We start from the raw sequence: 18,387 nt of genomic DNA, 5'->3' as shown, positions 1-18,387 counted from the left end.
GAATAAGTAAAAAAAGACCAATGAAAGTAAGCCTCACTAATAATTAAATACATGCAAACTAAAACATCAGAAAATATATTTTTCATTATTAACTTGGCAAAATGCAAGCAAAGTAGTATTCAATACCAGCAGGAATTTAATCAATGGGGTACTCTCATACAATAATAATAGGAACATAAGTTGTCTCAAACTTCTTGGATGGCTTAGTAATTCCACTTTTAAAGATACATTCTATAAGATAAAAGTTTGACCAAAGATTTATCTATAAAAAAGTTATTAAAGCAATTTTAATCATAGTGAGAAAGTTAGAAACAACCTAAAATATCCTACAGAAAGGAACTGATTTTTTAAAAATACAGTGTTCATATCTATTTTAAATAGTTACTGACTTTAATGTTTTCGCTAAATAAAATATGTTGAAACTTTGTAAAACATACTCAAAAGCAGAGTGAGAATACTGCAATGAACCCCAATATGCTCCTAATTTATTCAGATTAAGCAGTAGCAAGATATCATGTTTTCTGTGTCTTTTTTACTTTGCCAAAGAATTTTAAAGCAAATCTCCAGACATCATGTCATTTCATGTCTACCTACATACCTCAGCATGAATTTCGTAAAAGAAAATGGACATTTCTTACATAATTATAGTGTTATTTCATTACTAACACAATTACCATAATTCCTTGGTATGCAGAGAATATCGAAATAGCCCTCAATCTATTCAACCTTTAAATAAATGTCCGCCTTATAAAACATATGGAGAACAGAGTAATGGGTTCAATTGGGTTGGCACACTGCAGCCTGCAGGCCAATCCTGTTCACCGCCTGCTTTTGTAAATAAAATGTTTTTGGAACACAGCCATGCCCAATCCTTTGTATATTGTCTACTGTGGCTTTCAATGGCAGAGTTGAATAGTTGTGACAAAGATCATCTCGCCAGCAAAGGCGAAAATATTTACTATCTGGTCCTTTACAGAAAAACTATGTTGGCATCTGAGTTAAATGATACCTTGAGGAAGCAAACAGACACTTTGGAGACAATAAAGGCTATTTCATTGTTCTCTGTCATACCAAGGAATTATGGTAATGTAGGCTTCGTCTGGCATCCCATCAGATGGCACATAATGTCGCCTTACTGTTGGCGATGCTAAGAATACTTAGTACAGGTGGGTAAGGCCTCATCACTCCACTGTAAACTCCCTACCAACCTTTTGTCTAGTGGTTTCATCAATTATATTTGTCGCCAAAATCAGTTATTTCATTAGAAATAATTAGAAAATAATAACTTTCTATTTCTCTTAATTCTATCTACCTTCATTAACCGGAATGCTTCTGTAAAGGAAGATCTTCCCAATATTAATGAGGGATTTCAGTTGTACTGAACTATAGTTTGTATAGGAGCGGTTTTTACCACCGGAATATATGCTAATTCTTCTTTTCTTTTAATTGTCAAATTTCAGTGTAAAAACTTGGTCCCTGGGTTGCTTCCAATGATTTCCAGTGGATTGGGATTCTTCTGGGTAAAAGGGATCTTTTTTTCCTCTGTTTTGTTTTGTTTTGTTTGGTATAACTATGAAATCTGGTGGTTATCAGTCAGTTGCATATTATTCTTTTTGATGCTCAAATTATTCCATCTTTGGCCAATGGGGACCTCTTTGAGTTGGCTCCTATTAGTTTTTAATAGCTTCTTTTCTAGCCTAACAAGTTCCAGGGGGAAATTTTCAGTAACAGAATAATGAAACTGTCTCTAATATATGTCGAAATGTTAACAAAACAAAAAGCAAGGGAGCAGGTCAACCATATGCATTTAAGAAAAGATCAGTAAGAAATATGCCAAATTGTTAAATTTTTTTCTTGGTACTAAAATTATAGGAACATGTTATCCTTTTGTTTTTTCTTTACTTCTTTGTACTCTTCTGCACTCCAGATTTTCCATAATGAAAATTATAACTTTTATAATAAAAAAATGGAGTCGAAATTTTAACAACTACAACAGAAGATTTTGTTTATTAGCAAGTTCCTTTAGCATATTTAAAATAAGATTCAAATTATTTTAAAAGATACTTATACTTTTTCAGAACTGTAAGTGGAATAATTGTACAATTATTAACCATCTCCCATATTTTCAAAGACCTTGTAAAGATAGAGCAAAAATGGATAAAAAAATCAATTTTTAATAACCTCCAGGCTACAAATTACAATAGATGCCTGTTTTTCCCATCTGTCTTTATAGACCTTAATTTTTTTTGTCTTTCTTAGCAACAATTTGGATACTAGTTAGTGGCTGTATTTTTTACGGCACTGTAGTTAGGCCTCGACTTTCAGAGGTTCCTGATCTGTTAGTATTTCTACTATCCTTAATCCTGCACGTTGATAAATTCAAAGCAAATGAGCAAGAACAAAAGCCACAAAAGAAACTATTCCTGAATATAAATCACAGAGGATGTGTAAATTAGTCTCCTTTACTGTCAGTGGTATCATTTAGATGTGGCCTTGATGAGGGTCACTTAGTTATCTAAGTTCCACCAGGGGCCATTGTGGGCCCTTGGAAGTGGGATTTAAAAGTGTCGACCCCAGAAGAGAATCATCCTATATTTTCAAAAGTATCACACGTAATGTAAAACATGAAACATGGTCCTGTTTGTGTGTGTGTGTGTTAATGAAGTTACACTTATGATGAATGATGGAGTAAAAACTATGCAAGAGCTGGAGTATGTTGCGTGAGCACACATATGTGTCTTAAAAGAAAGGAAAATTCTTCCCTGACAGTCTTTTACACCCTCTTCCCAAAACCTTGGAACAAAGCTTCTCTTATGCCAAAATCAGGCCTAGGATGTTCTTTATTTTCAGGCATTCTTCTGGAAGGTTGAAACACCCCACACTTTTTGATTAGATTATTCAGAATTTCCGCCATTTCCTGCCCAGAAAGTTTCCTCATCCTGTCACATTCGTCATTGATAATTTCTTTATAGTAACACAACTAATAAAAACTTTAATTACAAATATTTTGTTTATAAATCTATGGATTCTATAGGACAAATTTAGGAGTCAAGGCAGCAGCGGGAAACAGTATAATTAAAGGGTTTAACCGAAGCAGGTTCAATAAATAAATCTCTCTAATATGTGCTTGATCCAAGTGTAGTTTGGCACATAAATGAGATTAGACATGAACAACCAAAGACCATCAACTTGTCTTCACTATTCTTAGAATCTTGGAGTAAATGTAAATGAAGAATATTGTACACAGAATTTTGCAAAGGAGTATTAACGTGATCTGGACTGGTGGTCTGCTTCCAACTGTGACCATGAAAGTAAAAAGGGAGAAAGACAAGGATATGAAGAAGAGGAGGAAGGATAGAGAGGGGAGAAGGGGTCCTAAACAAGACTTGCTGAAAAATAACCACTTCTTCAGTGCTACACAGAGGAAAATATTTCAGGTGTCCCAGATGACCCATGACTCCGGTAAAGGAAGCTCTGTTGTCTGTGCTGCAGTCTTACTTTGCATAACTTAGATTGTACTCCCTGTAATAGGAAAATAAGTGGCCCCGCCCTTTCCAGAACTAGATTCCTTTGTTAGTGTCGTCCCATTAGGCAAACCAGGCAAATGTCCCAGGCTTCTCTAATAACTCACAGATTTTCTTGGATATGGATTTTGCCTTAAAGGCTTGCCAGTTTACAGGAACTGTGCGTCGTAGGGGATATTTACTCAACTCCTTTTGGCTTATTATGAACTCCATCAATATGGGGACTGGGTATAATGCCTGTGGTCTGGTTTAGGTTCAAGGTTAAACCTATTTGTTTAACCAATAAAAGACCATGTCATATTTTCCTGTTGTTCTCCCCTTAATATGAAGCACAATACTAGACAGTTAACAGATTTGGGGTGAATACTAGTTTATGTAGTGATTCAAATGCTGAACAAGGTGACTAAAGTTAAAAATTTATTTAGGTATTCATCTTCTCAATGCCCCTGGAGATATTGGCTATAAATATTGATGACAGGTGAGGCACACATTCCAGGTGAAACTGCCTTCCCTAAACCGCTACTGCTCTAAATAATTTTAGTTCCCAATTTTTATAAGACCCTACCACTTAATCCTTGAAATTACTAGTACTGAGGACATGGACCCTACCACTTAATCCTTGAAATTGCTAGTACTGAGGACATGGCGTGTACATATTCTTTCTTACTTAACTCTAGCAAATGGTAATGGAACCAAACAGAACACATTTGCTTTCTATTTATTTAAAGTATAATTTTGACAGTGTTTCTCAATACTGGAAATTGTGTAATAAGTTTGTTCCTTTGAGCCTGAGAGTTTTCAAGAAAAATTACTTTTTAGGGTAGAGAATCTGAAGCATGGATTTTTATTTGGGCCACTTCTTTCAAAAGAAGTAATTTATGGAACTGACTCATAAGGAAATAATTTTAAAGGCAGTAAGTAATTCTGAATGATTAGACTTCATTATTTTGGGTTTATCTGCTTTGGGATAGGAATCAAGAAAGAGAGGCTCTCCTGAGGCAATGTGCAGACCTGTTGAGTCTTGTTAAAGTGCTGGAATCTGTCTGAGTAATTAGCAGCTTTGCACCTTTAGAGAAGATCTCAGATATCTTTGGGTTGAAGCATGAGACCTGCAAATGTAAGGGAAAGGCAGGGACAATAAGTGATGAAATAGCTGAGCAGTAGCAGCCAAAAGGGGTTCTCATCACTCTGTAATACAGATCCCAGTTTATTCAGGAGTTCAGGAAGAATGTAGCACATTTTAGAAGAGCAGCAGAGGTAGTAGGCAGGAACAATGCACTGAACACCGTTTGCTTCCAGAAATGTACCATTGAGGTCCATTGAGGAGAAAGAAATCATTTTGCCAAGTTCACTTTGCTCCATGAACGGGGATATTTCATAATAAAAATGGAAATAAAGACCAGAAACGAAGCAACAACAATTTTTTTAGATAGATTCTAGTCATCTTAATTTAGGCAATCGGTATATTTTATTCAGGCCTAGTTCTATTTGTATCTTTATTCAAACTATGCAGTTTTACAATAGCCTTTCATAGGTGACAAATTGTTTTAGTTTTTTTAATAGTGATAAAAATATAATAGTTCTAAAAGTTATTTGCACTGGTATCGAAATATTTTCATGTAATAAAGAAATGTTTAGTAATAAAAATAACCACTAATTGATTTGTTTGAGTAAATATACTTTTAAGTAATATTGATTTGTATTCAATTCCCATGCAATTCTCCTCATCAAAGTATAAATGAATTAACAAACCATTGTAAATATTTAATAAATATGGAAAGCACTTATAGGAGTAATGGTACGATTTTCCCATTTACTTAATAAGCATCTACCCAGGTCACTTTATGTTATGCATATTAATTTATAATAATGACTGTGATAATAATCTGTAACTTGAAAGTTAAGATAATGTTTTTAGTTTGAATATCATTTTCATTTTACCAATTTACTCCAGACAGCAAGATAGCTGATCCATATATTTTTATTTGGGTGTGTGTGATAATAAAACCGGATCACTTCTTTTTGCTTCCTTGAACTCCTAAAGGCAGATCTTTTATCTGTCACTCTGATGGGCCAAATGATCAAAAATTGGGTGTGGTCAATAATAGTCAAGTAACTTTTTATCTTAACACGAACAACTGTGAAATGTTCACTCCAATGACCCTGAGTTGCTATGGTGAACTTTTTATTACTGATCCCATCAGAAATCCGTGGACAGTTATGACCCCAAAGTTGACTACCTAAAGCATTAAAACAGACAGGCCTTTAGATTTTGACAACAGGAATGTTACAGAAATATTTGTTATCCAAAAAGCTTATAAGGTGTTTCCTTAAAATATGTTTTTGATAGTTGATATTTCCTTTGTTAAAATGATTGGCCAAAATTTGGAAAATAAAAGGGGAGCCATCCATAGGCGTTAACTGGAGCTCGATCAACAGAGTACATGTGTGAGCGCACGTATGCATGGCTTGCGTACTGCATGCTTCTGTTGGCCATCATTGATTTCCTCCTCCTCATTAAACACTGTTGATTCCTGTCTTCCAGATGACACAGGCTGTCCTAGTAGCCAGTCAGTATCTCCTGTGAAGACGCCCTCAGATTCTGGAAATAGTCCTGTTAGCTTTCGCCCTGGGAGTGATGAAGACTTTACCAGAAAGAAATGCACAATTGGAATGGCTGGTGAGGGAAGCATCCAGTCCACTCGCTATAAGAAGGAACCGAAGTTGGGCCTTGTAAAGCCAGGTAAATACATTTATATTCGTGTTTCTATCAGAGTAATAAGACTAAGGAGGTTTCACATTTGAAATGAAACACCTGTATATCAAGACAGGGAACACTAATGATGTACCCAGGACCCAGAAACATCTGGGGCTTTTTTGGAAAGGAGGTAGGATAAAGGGTGGAATATTTTCTGTACCAGTTGTTAATAATTTAGTAACTATTGTGCCGTATGTGCATTATAGACATAGGAAAAGGAATAATGTTGAAAAAATGTAAACTGGATGGTATAACAGACATTTAAACTCTGTAATTAATTCCAGTATAAATTATATTGCATCTAGAGTGACAACAGATTACAAAAAGAACAGGTTATCTTGATGCAGATCTATAGGGTTGGACGTACTGGTTAACCTAGTTATTTTATTTGCTTTCTAAAGATTGAAATATGAACATGATGTTTTGTGTTCAACAACTACAAAATATTGAAAGCTATGAGATGAAATGGAGATAATTATTGCAATGGATGAGATGCCATGAGCATCAGAGAAGGTCAATTCTCAGAATCTGCAATATATAAATAAATATTTCGTGTCATAGAAATACGTACAGTAAACGCAAAATATAGGTTTAGTAAAACTGAAGTTTTAACTTTAAAAGGACAAGAACATTGGATTGGTGTTGCGAGACATCTTCTACATTGCATTATTTGCTTTAACATCCACAGTTATGCTATATATACTCATGAGCCTGAAAAGACAGATTAATGGCTTGCATGAGTCCTCATTCCTTATATTTGTCTTCTAAGTTTTGTTTGGGAAAGGGTGACCTTATTGTGCAAGGAGCTCTAGACAACTTTATTTCAGTGGAGCCGATGCTTGGCCCTGTGTCTTTTTCCACTGGAAGGTCCTGTGTCCTCTTCTATCTCTGTCCACTTTTGTTCTTCCCGAATGATTGATACACACAGCATCTCTTAATGGAGTGTTTAGTCTTCATCTTGCTTTTGGCCAACCAAAGAGAATGTCATTTAGTTTCAGGAAAAAACTTAGACTGTGTGGAAAAGAAATCCCCTCTTTCCTAGGCTCCTGATAAATGTTGGTCATGATGAATTTGTTAATAGTCCTTTGCTTTGGAATCATACAAACAAGAAAGGGAATGACACACAATAGGGAAGACGGCATATGAAAGAGAAGGGTGGATATTGTAAAAAGGGTGCTCGATACTATCAAGAGTTAAGACAGAGACAGCGAGGTAAAGAATGTCATGTAATTATAGCCAAGAAATAAAACCATTACCTTGTGTAGTGTGGGGGAGGAAAAATAATTTTCCTTCTACTCTTCTAAGTGCTTCTGGCTGATCTGATAATTAAATTGACATGAGACAGACTAACAGAAAAAAATAACCAAATTTATTGTGTATATACGTATGGGGGTTCATAAGCATGTGAGATCCCTGGACAAATCAGGCAGTGAAGGCTTATACTCTCTTCTGGACTAAGGAGAGGAAGACAGGGATCTGAGACTTCAAAGGGAAAGCAGGCAATCCACAGGTAGATGAGAAAGAGCAAACATTTGATAAACAAATATTTGCTGGGCCACCCAGAAATGATAGAACACAGAGGGACCTCTAACAGACGGACTTTGTAGGTTCCTACCTGCCTGCCACACTTAGTTTATATTATGCTGAGGTTAGATCCCTTCCTTTAAGCAGGTTTTTTATCTGAATTCCTTTAGTCAGGTAAGGGGGAGGTCAAAGGCTCTTCTTGAGTCTTTCTGTTCTTAAAAATAAGCCACTTAAAATAATCACTATCCCTAAAAGGCATATTTTTGCTTGGCAAAATTCTGCTTCCCCTCAGGACCCAAGGATAATAATTGCCTCCTTCTCTCCCCACCAGCTCGACTGTCTTTTTTTTTTTTTTTTAATAGAGATAGAATTCACATACCGTAAAATTCATACTTTAAAAGTGTACAGTTCATTGATTTCTAGTATTTTCAAAAGGTTGTGCAAGCATCACCACTACCTAATTTCAGAACATTTTTATCAGCTCCCAAAAGAAACCTCATACCCATTAGCAGTCACTGGCCACTCTCCCCCAGGCTCTGGCAGCTGCTGACCTAGCCTCTGGCTCTATGGATCTGCCTATTCCGGACATCTCATAAGTGGAATCATACTATATGTGGCCTTTTGTGTTTGGCTTCTTTCACTTAGCCTAGTGATTTCAAGGTTCATCAGCGTAGCATGTATTAGTACTTCATTCTTTTTTATGCCTCAGTAATATCTCTTTGTATTGATAGACCACATTTTTAAATAGACTTTTTTTTGTTTTTGTTTGTTTGTTTGTGGGGTTTTTTTTGAGCAATTTCAAGTTTACAGAAGAGTCGAATGGAGAATACAGAGTCCCCATGTACCCTCTCGGCTTTTCCTTTTGTCGACATCTTGCCTCAGTGTGGTGATGTGTACTGCGCTTTGTTTATCCATTCGCAGTTGATGAACATTTGGATCGATTCTACTTTTTGGCTATTACGAATAGTGGCGCTGTGAACATTCACGTACAGGTTTTTGTGTGAACATGCTTTCAGTCCTCTAGGGTATATAACCTAGGAATGAAATCGCTGAGTCATATGGTAACTCTGTGTTTAACACTTGGAGGAACTGCCAGACCGTTTTCCAAAATGGCTGTGCCACCAGCACCATGTAAGAGTTCTGATTCCCCCACATCCATCCTTGTGAACAGTTGCTATTGTCTATCTTTTTTATTTTAGCCATTCTAGGGGGCGTGAAGTGGTATGTCATGGTGCTTTTAATTTACATTTCCCTGATGGCTAATGATGACGAGTGTCTTTTCATGTGTTCATTGGCCATTTGTACATCTCCTTTGGAGAAATGTTCTCAATTTTCTTTTAACCTGGGAGTAGTCACCAATGGAATCTGCTCTAATGTATGGGGTGTACACTTACAAGCAGAGCTCTGCCCTCCTCTTTCTGTACACAGGATGGATACATATTGGGGGCTCCGTCAACACTTGTTGACTTCTAGAACAGAGGTGGACTATGGGGTTGAGAAGATTAAATGGTGGTGGGAAGAATGTCAGCTTCGTGGCTTGTAGAGGAAATGTAGATTTCGTTGTGAAAAAGTATTGTAGGAATTGAATGCAACTTGAAGTCATTTTATTTTTGTTATCCAGCCCCCTGCCTCATTTCAAAACCATTTTACAGTGGTTATTGTAGCCGCCAGCCCCCGAAAGACACATGGACCACCAGAACTCAGTGAGTTATAGGAAACACACTCTTTATTCAGCCAGCTGGATCTGCCAGGGGTACGCAGACCCCAAATTAAGCAACCTCGAAATGTAGAGGTATAGGGGTTTTAAGCCCAAAATCCCATTCTTCATTCTGTCTAAACACAAAGGTCTATCCTTCTTTTATTCATTACCTGTAAACTCACAGGTCAGGTGTGTAAGCGGGAATACAGAAGCAGAAAGCTTATTGTTAGAATATTATGTTCCTATGGGTGACAGCCTGTGTTCCCATGGACACAGCCAAGCAGTAATTTTCCTTCAAGTAATAAATTTCTAGCAGTCATTTTTCAGCCATTACATGGTGACAATACAAGGAAACAGTGAAACAGGAGACAAGCGTGGTGTAGAAATAACAAATTAAGTTTAAATGGGAGTTAAGAGAGTCATTGTCCTTCCTTGTTTCAGTAATCATAATAGGAATAATTATGTTAACGTAAGACTTTTAAAACCCTATGTGTATATACAGAATTCACATCCTATAGATGGTACTCAATTGCTAAGGGCCAATCACTTGTCTTGCTGAGAATGTTTAAGGCTTTAGGTCTTTGTTGTGAATTGTTCAAATCTAAGACCCACAGAGCCAATTGAGATGAATTGCGAGCCTTTATTATTAGCTGGCCAGTGTATGACGCTGTATCTGAGCTCCCAAATGAGGCAGTTTCTAAAAACTAGAACCGCACCCTGGTTAACAAGTAAGCAGGTTACCACACCCTGGTTAACATCAAAACAAGTAAGCAGATTACAGAATCAGAAGTTGGCTGTTAGCATATCTTTGAGCAGATTACCACACCCTGGTTAACAGAATCAGAGTAAATCCTTAATGTAGGTTTACTGGAAAGTTTTCCACCCTTAACAGTCTTCATGAAGAAAATGCAGACAAAAAAGAAGAAAAAGGCGGGAGAGAGGCAGGGAGAGTAGGAAGGAAGAAAACAAGAATAGTGCTTCATGCTCTTTTGATTATTGGATCCTTTGAGAATCATGAAAGCCATGGACCCATATTCCACAAAAATACTCATATGCAAACATTATCACTATTTCTGAGGAACTCCTTTATCGGGATTTATGAATCTTAGTTTAATGACCCTTGCCCGGAGGCAGAGCCAGAAATACCACATTTGTCAACTTTTTGATTTAATTGCTTATAGGCATACATAATGTTAAGAGTGGAAAACTGTCAAGTGAGTCAATTTCTGCTTCTGTAATCTGCTTGCTTGTTTGATGTTAACCAGGGTGTGGTAATCTGCTCAAAGATATGCTAACAGCTAACTTGCTTCTGTAATCTGCTTGCTTGCTTGTTTGATGTTAACCAGGATGTGGTTCTAGGCTTTATAAACTGCCTCTTTTGGGAGCTCGGGGCTGATCTCCTCTAACCCTGCAGTGTAGAGAGTCAGTCGCCAGCCGGCTGGCTAATAAAGGCTCACTATTCATCTCAATTGGTTCCGTGGGTCGTAGATTTGATGGGACCACAACAATATCACCTAAGTAGTCCTTACCTTATGATCTTTTCATTTATTTGCATTTAACCAAGGTCAAAGGGATCCCTAAAGTTTATTTCATAGCTGCCTGAAACTCCTTAACATCATCACTAAAAATGTTGCTCAGACTTTTGAAGGGGACCCAGTTCTGTACAGTAAGCTCTTTGTATTTAGAAAAATCTGCACTGTGACCTATAGTTCTTGGCAGAATAAACCTGTCAGTCTCGTGAATATGAAGAGAGGAAATCCTGGAAATGAGGCCCCTGGATGACTCTAATATGTATAAAATGCAGAGACAGAATCTGTTAAATCACAGAAGACATTACTCTCAGGTTACAGTGTTCCGCCTTCTCCACAGCCCCAAGTGGCCATCTCCCCTCAGCCCAAACTATCTTCAGCTCTTAGTACACGCTCTACTTTTTTTTTTTTTTAAATAAATGGACTCATCAGAACCAATACCACGTTATTAAAATAGCAAGCAATTAGTGTCTCTTAGGCAGATGCTTAGGGGCCCTTGAACACAAAATAACCCAAGCCCATTTAATTTTAGGTTCGTTGTTCTAGATTGTGGAAAACTGCTATTCACTTCAGAAAAGAGTTATAGACACGCCCCTTTGGTCATTACGATAAAGAGCTAGTACTGTTGCCTGAGTATCTGATGCAGAAAGAGGAGGGAAATGAGTCGCAGGCTGCCAGGAAGGGCTTGGAAAGGTGGGCTGCACAAGCCTGCGCCCTTCCAACAGGGCTGTGTGGCACACGCAGCAGGAAGGGAAGGACTTGTTCTGGAACTTCTCAGAAGCGATCAGCCTTCTGCCATTTTGGCTTATGTCATTTAATACCTATGCAGATTTAATTAAAAATTTGCCACCAAAGAGCAAAAGAAAACATCCCTACACTCCAGTTGGATAATGGCTTTACGTTTTCATGTTTTCCTCTTAAGTCCGTTCAGCAAACACTGAAACTGAATCTCCAGAGCCTAATACAGTGTCTGTCATAAAGTAAGTGTCCAATAAATACTTAACTGAGAAAGAGGATGCACACTCTGTGTAAGGAATTCTGTTTAGTGTTGGGGAGCGTCGGAAAGATGTGGCAGAGGTGACCGACCTCAGTGTCACCCTGCTCTTAGGGAGCTCATAATTTAAGGGAGACTACTGTACAATAAATCTGGCATAAAGTACAGATTAAAAGGAGAGGAATGAAGGTATTATAACTGGGACCTTTTTGATGAATCTGCTCTGGGAACATACCTTCTCCCAGGTGCTTCTCCTATATTTAGTTTGCAGTCAGATATCCTGATGAGATTTTTTTTACCCAGAAAGGAAAGGCCTAATGGGATTACCGCTAGTACATCAAATGACATTCCTGGGCCTCCTTTAATGCTTGATTTACTGCTTGGGGAATACTGTAGCTTAACCCAAGGAAGAAAAAGATCCAGTATCATTGTTATACAACACAAGTACTAAACCCTTTCTTCACAAGGCTTGTTGGAGAGCTGAGGAAACAATCACACAATTTCAACAAATAATCAGAAAATGTGAAAGGAAGAATTAAAAAAATAACACCTGCAATGAGAAGATAGATAAAGAACAAAAGGTTAGGGTCACAATGATTTAAAAGAAATCCACATTTAGAAACTAAAATGTTGAAATCTGCATTTGAAAGATGTCACCTTACTCCATCAGCATTCAGATTAAGTTAGTATTCCCTTGTTATCAGATACCACCCAGGCAATTGAAATTGGAGACCTGGCCAGATGAACTATAATAACCTCGCAACAATAACAGAGGATTGGTCGCTTAAAAAACAACAACAACGAAAAAAACAAAAAACAAAAAACCCCCACAAAACTATTTCCCACATTCAGAAGCATTTCCTAGAAAACACCAACTAGGTTCGTGACCACTGGACACAGCTTCTCTTAATAGGCAGAGATTCTTTCACTCAGCTAGTGTTCCTGAGCTTATCACAGGCATTGCTTTCACTTCAAAGTTAGTTCTGTGAAACAAGGGAGGGGGACACGTACCTGGGGAAGCCATTCTTATATAATAACTCGAGCTACCTAGAGGAGGGTTGAGAGCTTGGACTTTACACAGCTTCTCCCCAGATTACCTAACTCGTCCTACTTTGGAGGGTTGGGGGTGGGGGGCGGAACACTTTCTAACTACCAGACTTGAGTCTCGCTCACTAGGTGTGTATCTTTACACTGCCACTTTATAACTGTGTGCTCGTGTCTGTAAAATGGGTTTTTGTGAAGATTAAACGGACTACTGAATGTAAAGTGCCCAACATTGGACTTGGCACAAAGTGATTCCTCAGTAAATGTTCATGTTGATCCTTTGTAGAGGCACAAATTCCATGCACTTTATTTACAAGAAAACTCATAACACTCTCACACAGAACTTAACGTCTATTTGAAACAAAATTCTGGCACGTCATGTTATCTATCCCAGATGGGGTAAAATGGGAGGACACTGACCAGAGTACAGGTTGACAGCTGATGGCTTGACATTGAGGAAAGAGATGGGGAAATATGGTAGAGCAGACAAAAGGCCACTAAAAAGCACACGTGTTTAAATGCTTTGTAGTGCTTAGTGTGGTAATTAACGTTCTAGAAATAGACGGAGTCATTGTGGTGGAAATGATGTGTATGAGGGCAGAAAAATGTCTTAAGCATTTTAGAAATATTTTCATAGAGTGGAAAATATTAAGTTTTTAGTGCCCGAAAGATTTTAGTTATATGGAAACTTTCTGCAGCCTGGGCAGGGTATCACTTTTCATATAGCTTACAGTCACGATCAGAGGTGTTGCAGCAGCAAGGCCCAGCTCAGATAAAGGCTGTAACCTGTTCTGGAGACTGAAAGCCTCATGGAAATAGCTGGAAGGAGGTATCAGATATAGCTGTGGGCTTGGTTAACACTCTGAAATTGGGTTTTAAGATGTTTTAGCTAATATTTATTGAGTACTGACAGCCCCGGGCAAAATTCTAAGCACTTTACTCATTTTATCGTGACAACAGTGCTAGAAAGGGATATTATTACCCTCTGTGTTACAGATGGGGAAACTGGGGCACAGAGAGGTTTAGTAACCCATCTGAGGCCACATAGCTTGTAAATGGATTTTAAACAGGGTAGTCTTGTTCCTAACTCTTCAACTATTGCCCTGACTATAAGTTTATAAGGCTGCAAAGGATCGATTTTAATTGCAGTGGAGGAGTGTGACAAGAGAAATGTGCTGATATTAGGCGAGGATTATTTTTCTTCAGTTAGAACCTTAAAAGTTCTTATTCATTTTTATAAGTTAGCTGATACAGCCCATATGTAGATCATGCTGGCTGTTGCTGAAAACAAAATCAATGGACTTCAGTGTAACTTCACTGAAATATGGAGAATTGAACACATGAGGCTGTCTGGATACAGATTAATAAGAGGATGTGAAAATCAAGGGGATGATAAGGTATTCAGTGTTTTCCACCTAACTGTGAACTGGTCCTTTCTCTACTTGTCAAAATGTTTTCTATGCGGCCCGCGTATCACCAATACTTTATTAAACAAAGATCATTGGACTTTGTCATCTGGTACCAGAGTTTATCACTGGTTCTGAAATGGGTCTCTGAAACTTTTCTTCCACCCCTGGGAGAAAGAATGCTCATTCTGGATATATCAGAGAATGTCTTATGGTGGAGGATGGTTATATCATCTGTCACTCCTCCCCAGCAGAGACCAGAGCAGGAAAATGAAGCTTAATTGCAATGAGTGTACTTGAGGGTTTATCTTTATGACAGGGGTACATATTTACTCTCGAGCCTTTCTTCCATCTGTGCTTTAGATGATGCACCCAGTCAATGTAATGCTGCCAAATGGTCTGTTAATAGTTTTTTCCCTAAGAATTAGTGAGTTATAATCCTCTTCTCTCCAAAGGTTACTGCCATCCAAATCCCAGGTCCTCTAGGATTTATTGCATGTACAGTGTTCTAGCCACTGATTTGAGGGCCTGCAAGGTGCTTACCGCATGCTCTTATGTGTTGCGAAGGAAGCACTATGGGTCCCTCATACATAGCAGACGCTCCGGCAGACCAGACACCCACCGTTGGACATATTTATCGACTGTCAGCGTAAGAGAAATCCGCCTGGAAACTTCTTTTACACACAAACCTATAAACCAAGGGCTGTGATTCAAGCAGATATGTGACTTTTTTTTTTTCCTAACTGAGGAGGAGAGTTTATGGAACAGACTGTCCACATGGTAAGAAGGTATGGGCATGGTTAAGGACAGCCGAGGTGCGGTGACATGCTTGGCACTGGCAGCAGCTTGGAGTCATTCCCACATCATGAAGGGGCAAGAGGAGGGTCCGGTTACCTAGAGAACTCCCGGGCTGTGTGTGAAGAAGCTGTGCCCTCTCTCCAACAGATAAGTATGCTGACCTCCCTGTCTTCTTTGTTGGTGTAATTCATCGCATGGCATTTCGGCGTACTGTCGGGTTATTGAAAAGTTGTGTGTTGAACATCATGGTATGTTCATTTCGGTAATTCAGCGAGTCAAAGCCTATGTGGGAGCAGCCAGGGGCAGCAGCAAGCCTTGTGAGTGTGCAGGTTGTGGTTAAGTGAGGGAATGCTTCAGGAGCCAGTCTTCAGTGGATTTGCATTCCAAGATGCACAGTCTGGAATGTTCGTGACATTGCAGGAAGGCGATGGCTACGTAAGAGTCTTAAGGAAGGGAACCCTCACTTCACCACGTATAAGGTATCTGCTAAATCCAGGTTTGAATCCCAGCTGTACATCGAGTAGCTTGCACTCATTCATTCAACAAATATTTATTAAGCATTTACTCCGTGCTGACTCCATTCATTGTTCCAGGCATTCAGGGCAGAGGAGTGAAAAAATAGACAAGATGACCATTCTCGTGGACAATGCCTTTAACATGAGGAGATGGCTGATACACAGGCAGACTAACAAGATAAGTTCAGATAGGGACAAGCAAAACGAGGTAATGCTATGCAGACAGTGCCAGGGGCGTGTCCGAGGAGACGACCTTTGAGCTGAGAACTTAGCCATATTCCTTCACACTTAGAGAGGGTGTGTGTGGTGGGGGGAGGTAGGGCAGTGAGTTAGGAAGGAAAGAGTGCTAACAGGTGACGACTGTAATGTTGGAGTGATGGGAAGCCACTGCAGGGTTTTAAGAGAGCCGTAATTTATATATTCAGGGTCCTTTTGGCTACCCTGGAGCTTGGATTATTAAGAGATGAAACTGGAAGCAGGTAGACTAAATTCAGGTGGCTTAGCCTAGGAAAGAGATGGTGAAAACAGAGAAAAATGTGTGGATACAGTGTATGTGACAGAATGTAAGGTCCCCCATTTTCCTAATGAGATTTTCAAATGTTTTACTCGCTAACTCAAGTAAATCTTTGAGATACATGAATGGGTTTTTATTTGTTATTTTAGTTAAACATACTTATTTATAGTCTATTATTAGTTTAGAAACATTGGCTTTGTTATTCATAGTTAACATAAAGTATTTCATTCATTCTTTCTCATCACTAGAGCAACTTTTCAACTCATCTGTTTTTCCCAGAGCAAATCATCTTCACTTCCACCCCCTTTGTTTGATATAGAGCAGTTATGATTTCATGTCTGGTCCTTTCATCAGATAGTTTTTCAAGACAAGTGCTGTGAGGGTATGAGTTAAGTTTCTATAAAAGGAGACCGAAAATACAGACATTAAAACTAGCCAGAAGTTTGTTTGTCTCTTGCAAAATAGCACATGGATGTTTGAATAATCATGGCTGGTAGGCAGCTCCGTCAGGTTAGCTGTCATCTACCAGGCAGAATGAAGGGGGAAAGAGAGCAGGGGACACTCACCCAGTCATTTTAAGGTCAGGGCACAGAAGTGGTGCATGACATTTCCAATTATATTTCAGGACATCTTAATCAAATGGGGGCGGATATTGGAGGACAACTGGCAGGTTGTCACAGCATCCACTGTACAGCATGGGGACAGCTGGTTTTTCTGTTTTCCTGTAGATATATGTGAGTAGCCTTCACTCCAAAGCTGCTGAGTTCCTGAGTTCAGTTAGCAAGGGATATGGGTTTTTGCAATCTCTACAACTTAACTATTGACCGTGTTGCTATTTAAAGTGGTTTTTAAAAGACTGGAGGAGTCATACCACATGAATAATTAAAAAATCTGTTTCAACTTCTTGCCTCTTTCATTTTAAACAGTCCTAGCAGTGGACCTCTGAAGGCGGCCCAAGCTAGCAGTGATTGAGGTCAGTTCAGACTGATGTATCTTGTTCAAAGAAGATAATTATAAGACAGAGCTCTATAATATGGAATTTTTGAAAACTTTTCATGTAAAGGGATTTCTTTTCTGGGAGACAGTTTTGGGAGGAGGGTAACTCACCTTATATTTAAACATCAAATAGGATGGACCAGGTTATCAGCACAACAGTGGGGGTAAGGGCAGTTAGTGGGTGGAAGGTTTTTTTTTTTTTTTTTTATAACATAAGGAAATTTTTTTTTTTATGATACGGAAGAATCATTAATACTTATCCTTTTTAGACTGCTGTGAGAATCACAAAATATGTTAGGTATATAGCAGACTATATGTATCACACAAATATTGCACAGCACTAAGAGGTAAACATGCGTATCCTGTATTTTTGCAAAACTCAGTGTCAGCATTTGGCAGGAAGCTGTGTTTGTAAGTGATAGGATTTGTCTGGTATACAGTATGTGCTCAATAGATGATCACCGCTAACTGTTATTATTATTATAAAATGAGAAATGAGGAAAATTTATAAATATCACAACTTTAAAGCATTCAAATGCCCACTCACCATCTCATTTACATTGGTCCTATTTTATCACGGATGACTCAATTAGTAAGAATTATCCTATATAATGGAGGGTTTTGGTGGGAGCTTAATAAATGTGTTTACTCTAAGCAAACCTATTTGGAAGGAGTATGGCCACAGTTGTCCCAGAGAGTCCTTGATTTCGTTTTTTCCCTTTGGAACAACGGATTTCTCCTGTCCCTCTCTCCCAGCCAGCACTGTGAAGTGCCTTGCATATTTAAATAGCTGGAATTCATGGAGCACACCAAGCTTTTTCCTCAAAGCATCACATGCTTACCATTAAATTTAGAAATGTGTGGTGTTTTGATGTAATTTCTTCCATGTCCATTGGGACAAAATGATTGTAGAAAGACTCTAAGTGTTTTGCTCCAATGTCGACAAAAGATTCGCCTTGACTGTTTTGTAGGCATTTACTTTTATTTAACAATTTGGTATTTCTTTAAATGCTTTGTGTCCATTCATGAGGGCGATGGTTTCGTTTGAAATGCTGCAGTCACTAGGGAGAAGCTCCTGTGTTGGTC

General features: G+C 38.4%; 1 protein-coding gene across 4 annotated transcripts in view; it reads left to right on the top strand.

The window, feature by feature from the left end:
* SYBU (syntabulin) overlaps positions 1 to 18,387 on the top strand; it is a 71,199-nt gene that overhangs the window by 19,983 nt on the left and 32,829 nt on the right. For 3 of the 4 annotated variants that reach the window (XM_016158974.2, XM_016158973.2, XM_036232976.1), the window contains one exon: positions 6,070 to 6,267. In XM_016158974.2, the coding sequence (XP_016014460.2) occupies positions 6,070 to 6,267 (198 nt within the window). Of the gene's footprint in view, positions 1 to 6,069; positions 6,268 to 10,863; positions 17,279 to 18,387 lie in introns of those variants that run through there. The other variant, XM_016158975.2, reaches the window with a different exon arrangement.

Source organism: Rousettus aegyptiacus, unplaced genomic scaffold, assembly GCF_014176215.1.
Source record: "Rousettus aegyptiacus isolate mRouAeg1 unplaced genomic scaffold, mRouAeg1.p scaffold_m13_p_15, whole genome shotgun sequence".
Classification (NCBI taxonomy): domain Eukaryota; kingdom Metazoa; phylum Chordata; class Mammalia; order Chiroptera; family Pteropodidae; genus Rousettus; species Rousettus aegyptiacus.
This window is presented reverse-complemented; position numbering and strand designations above follow the sequence as displayed.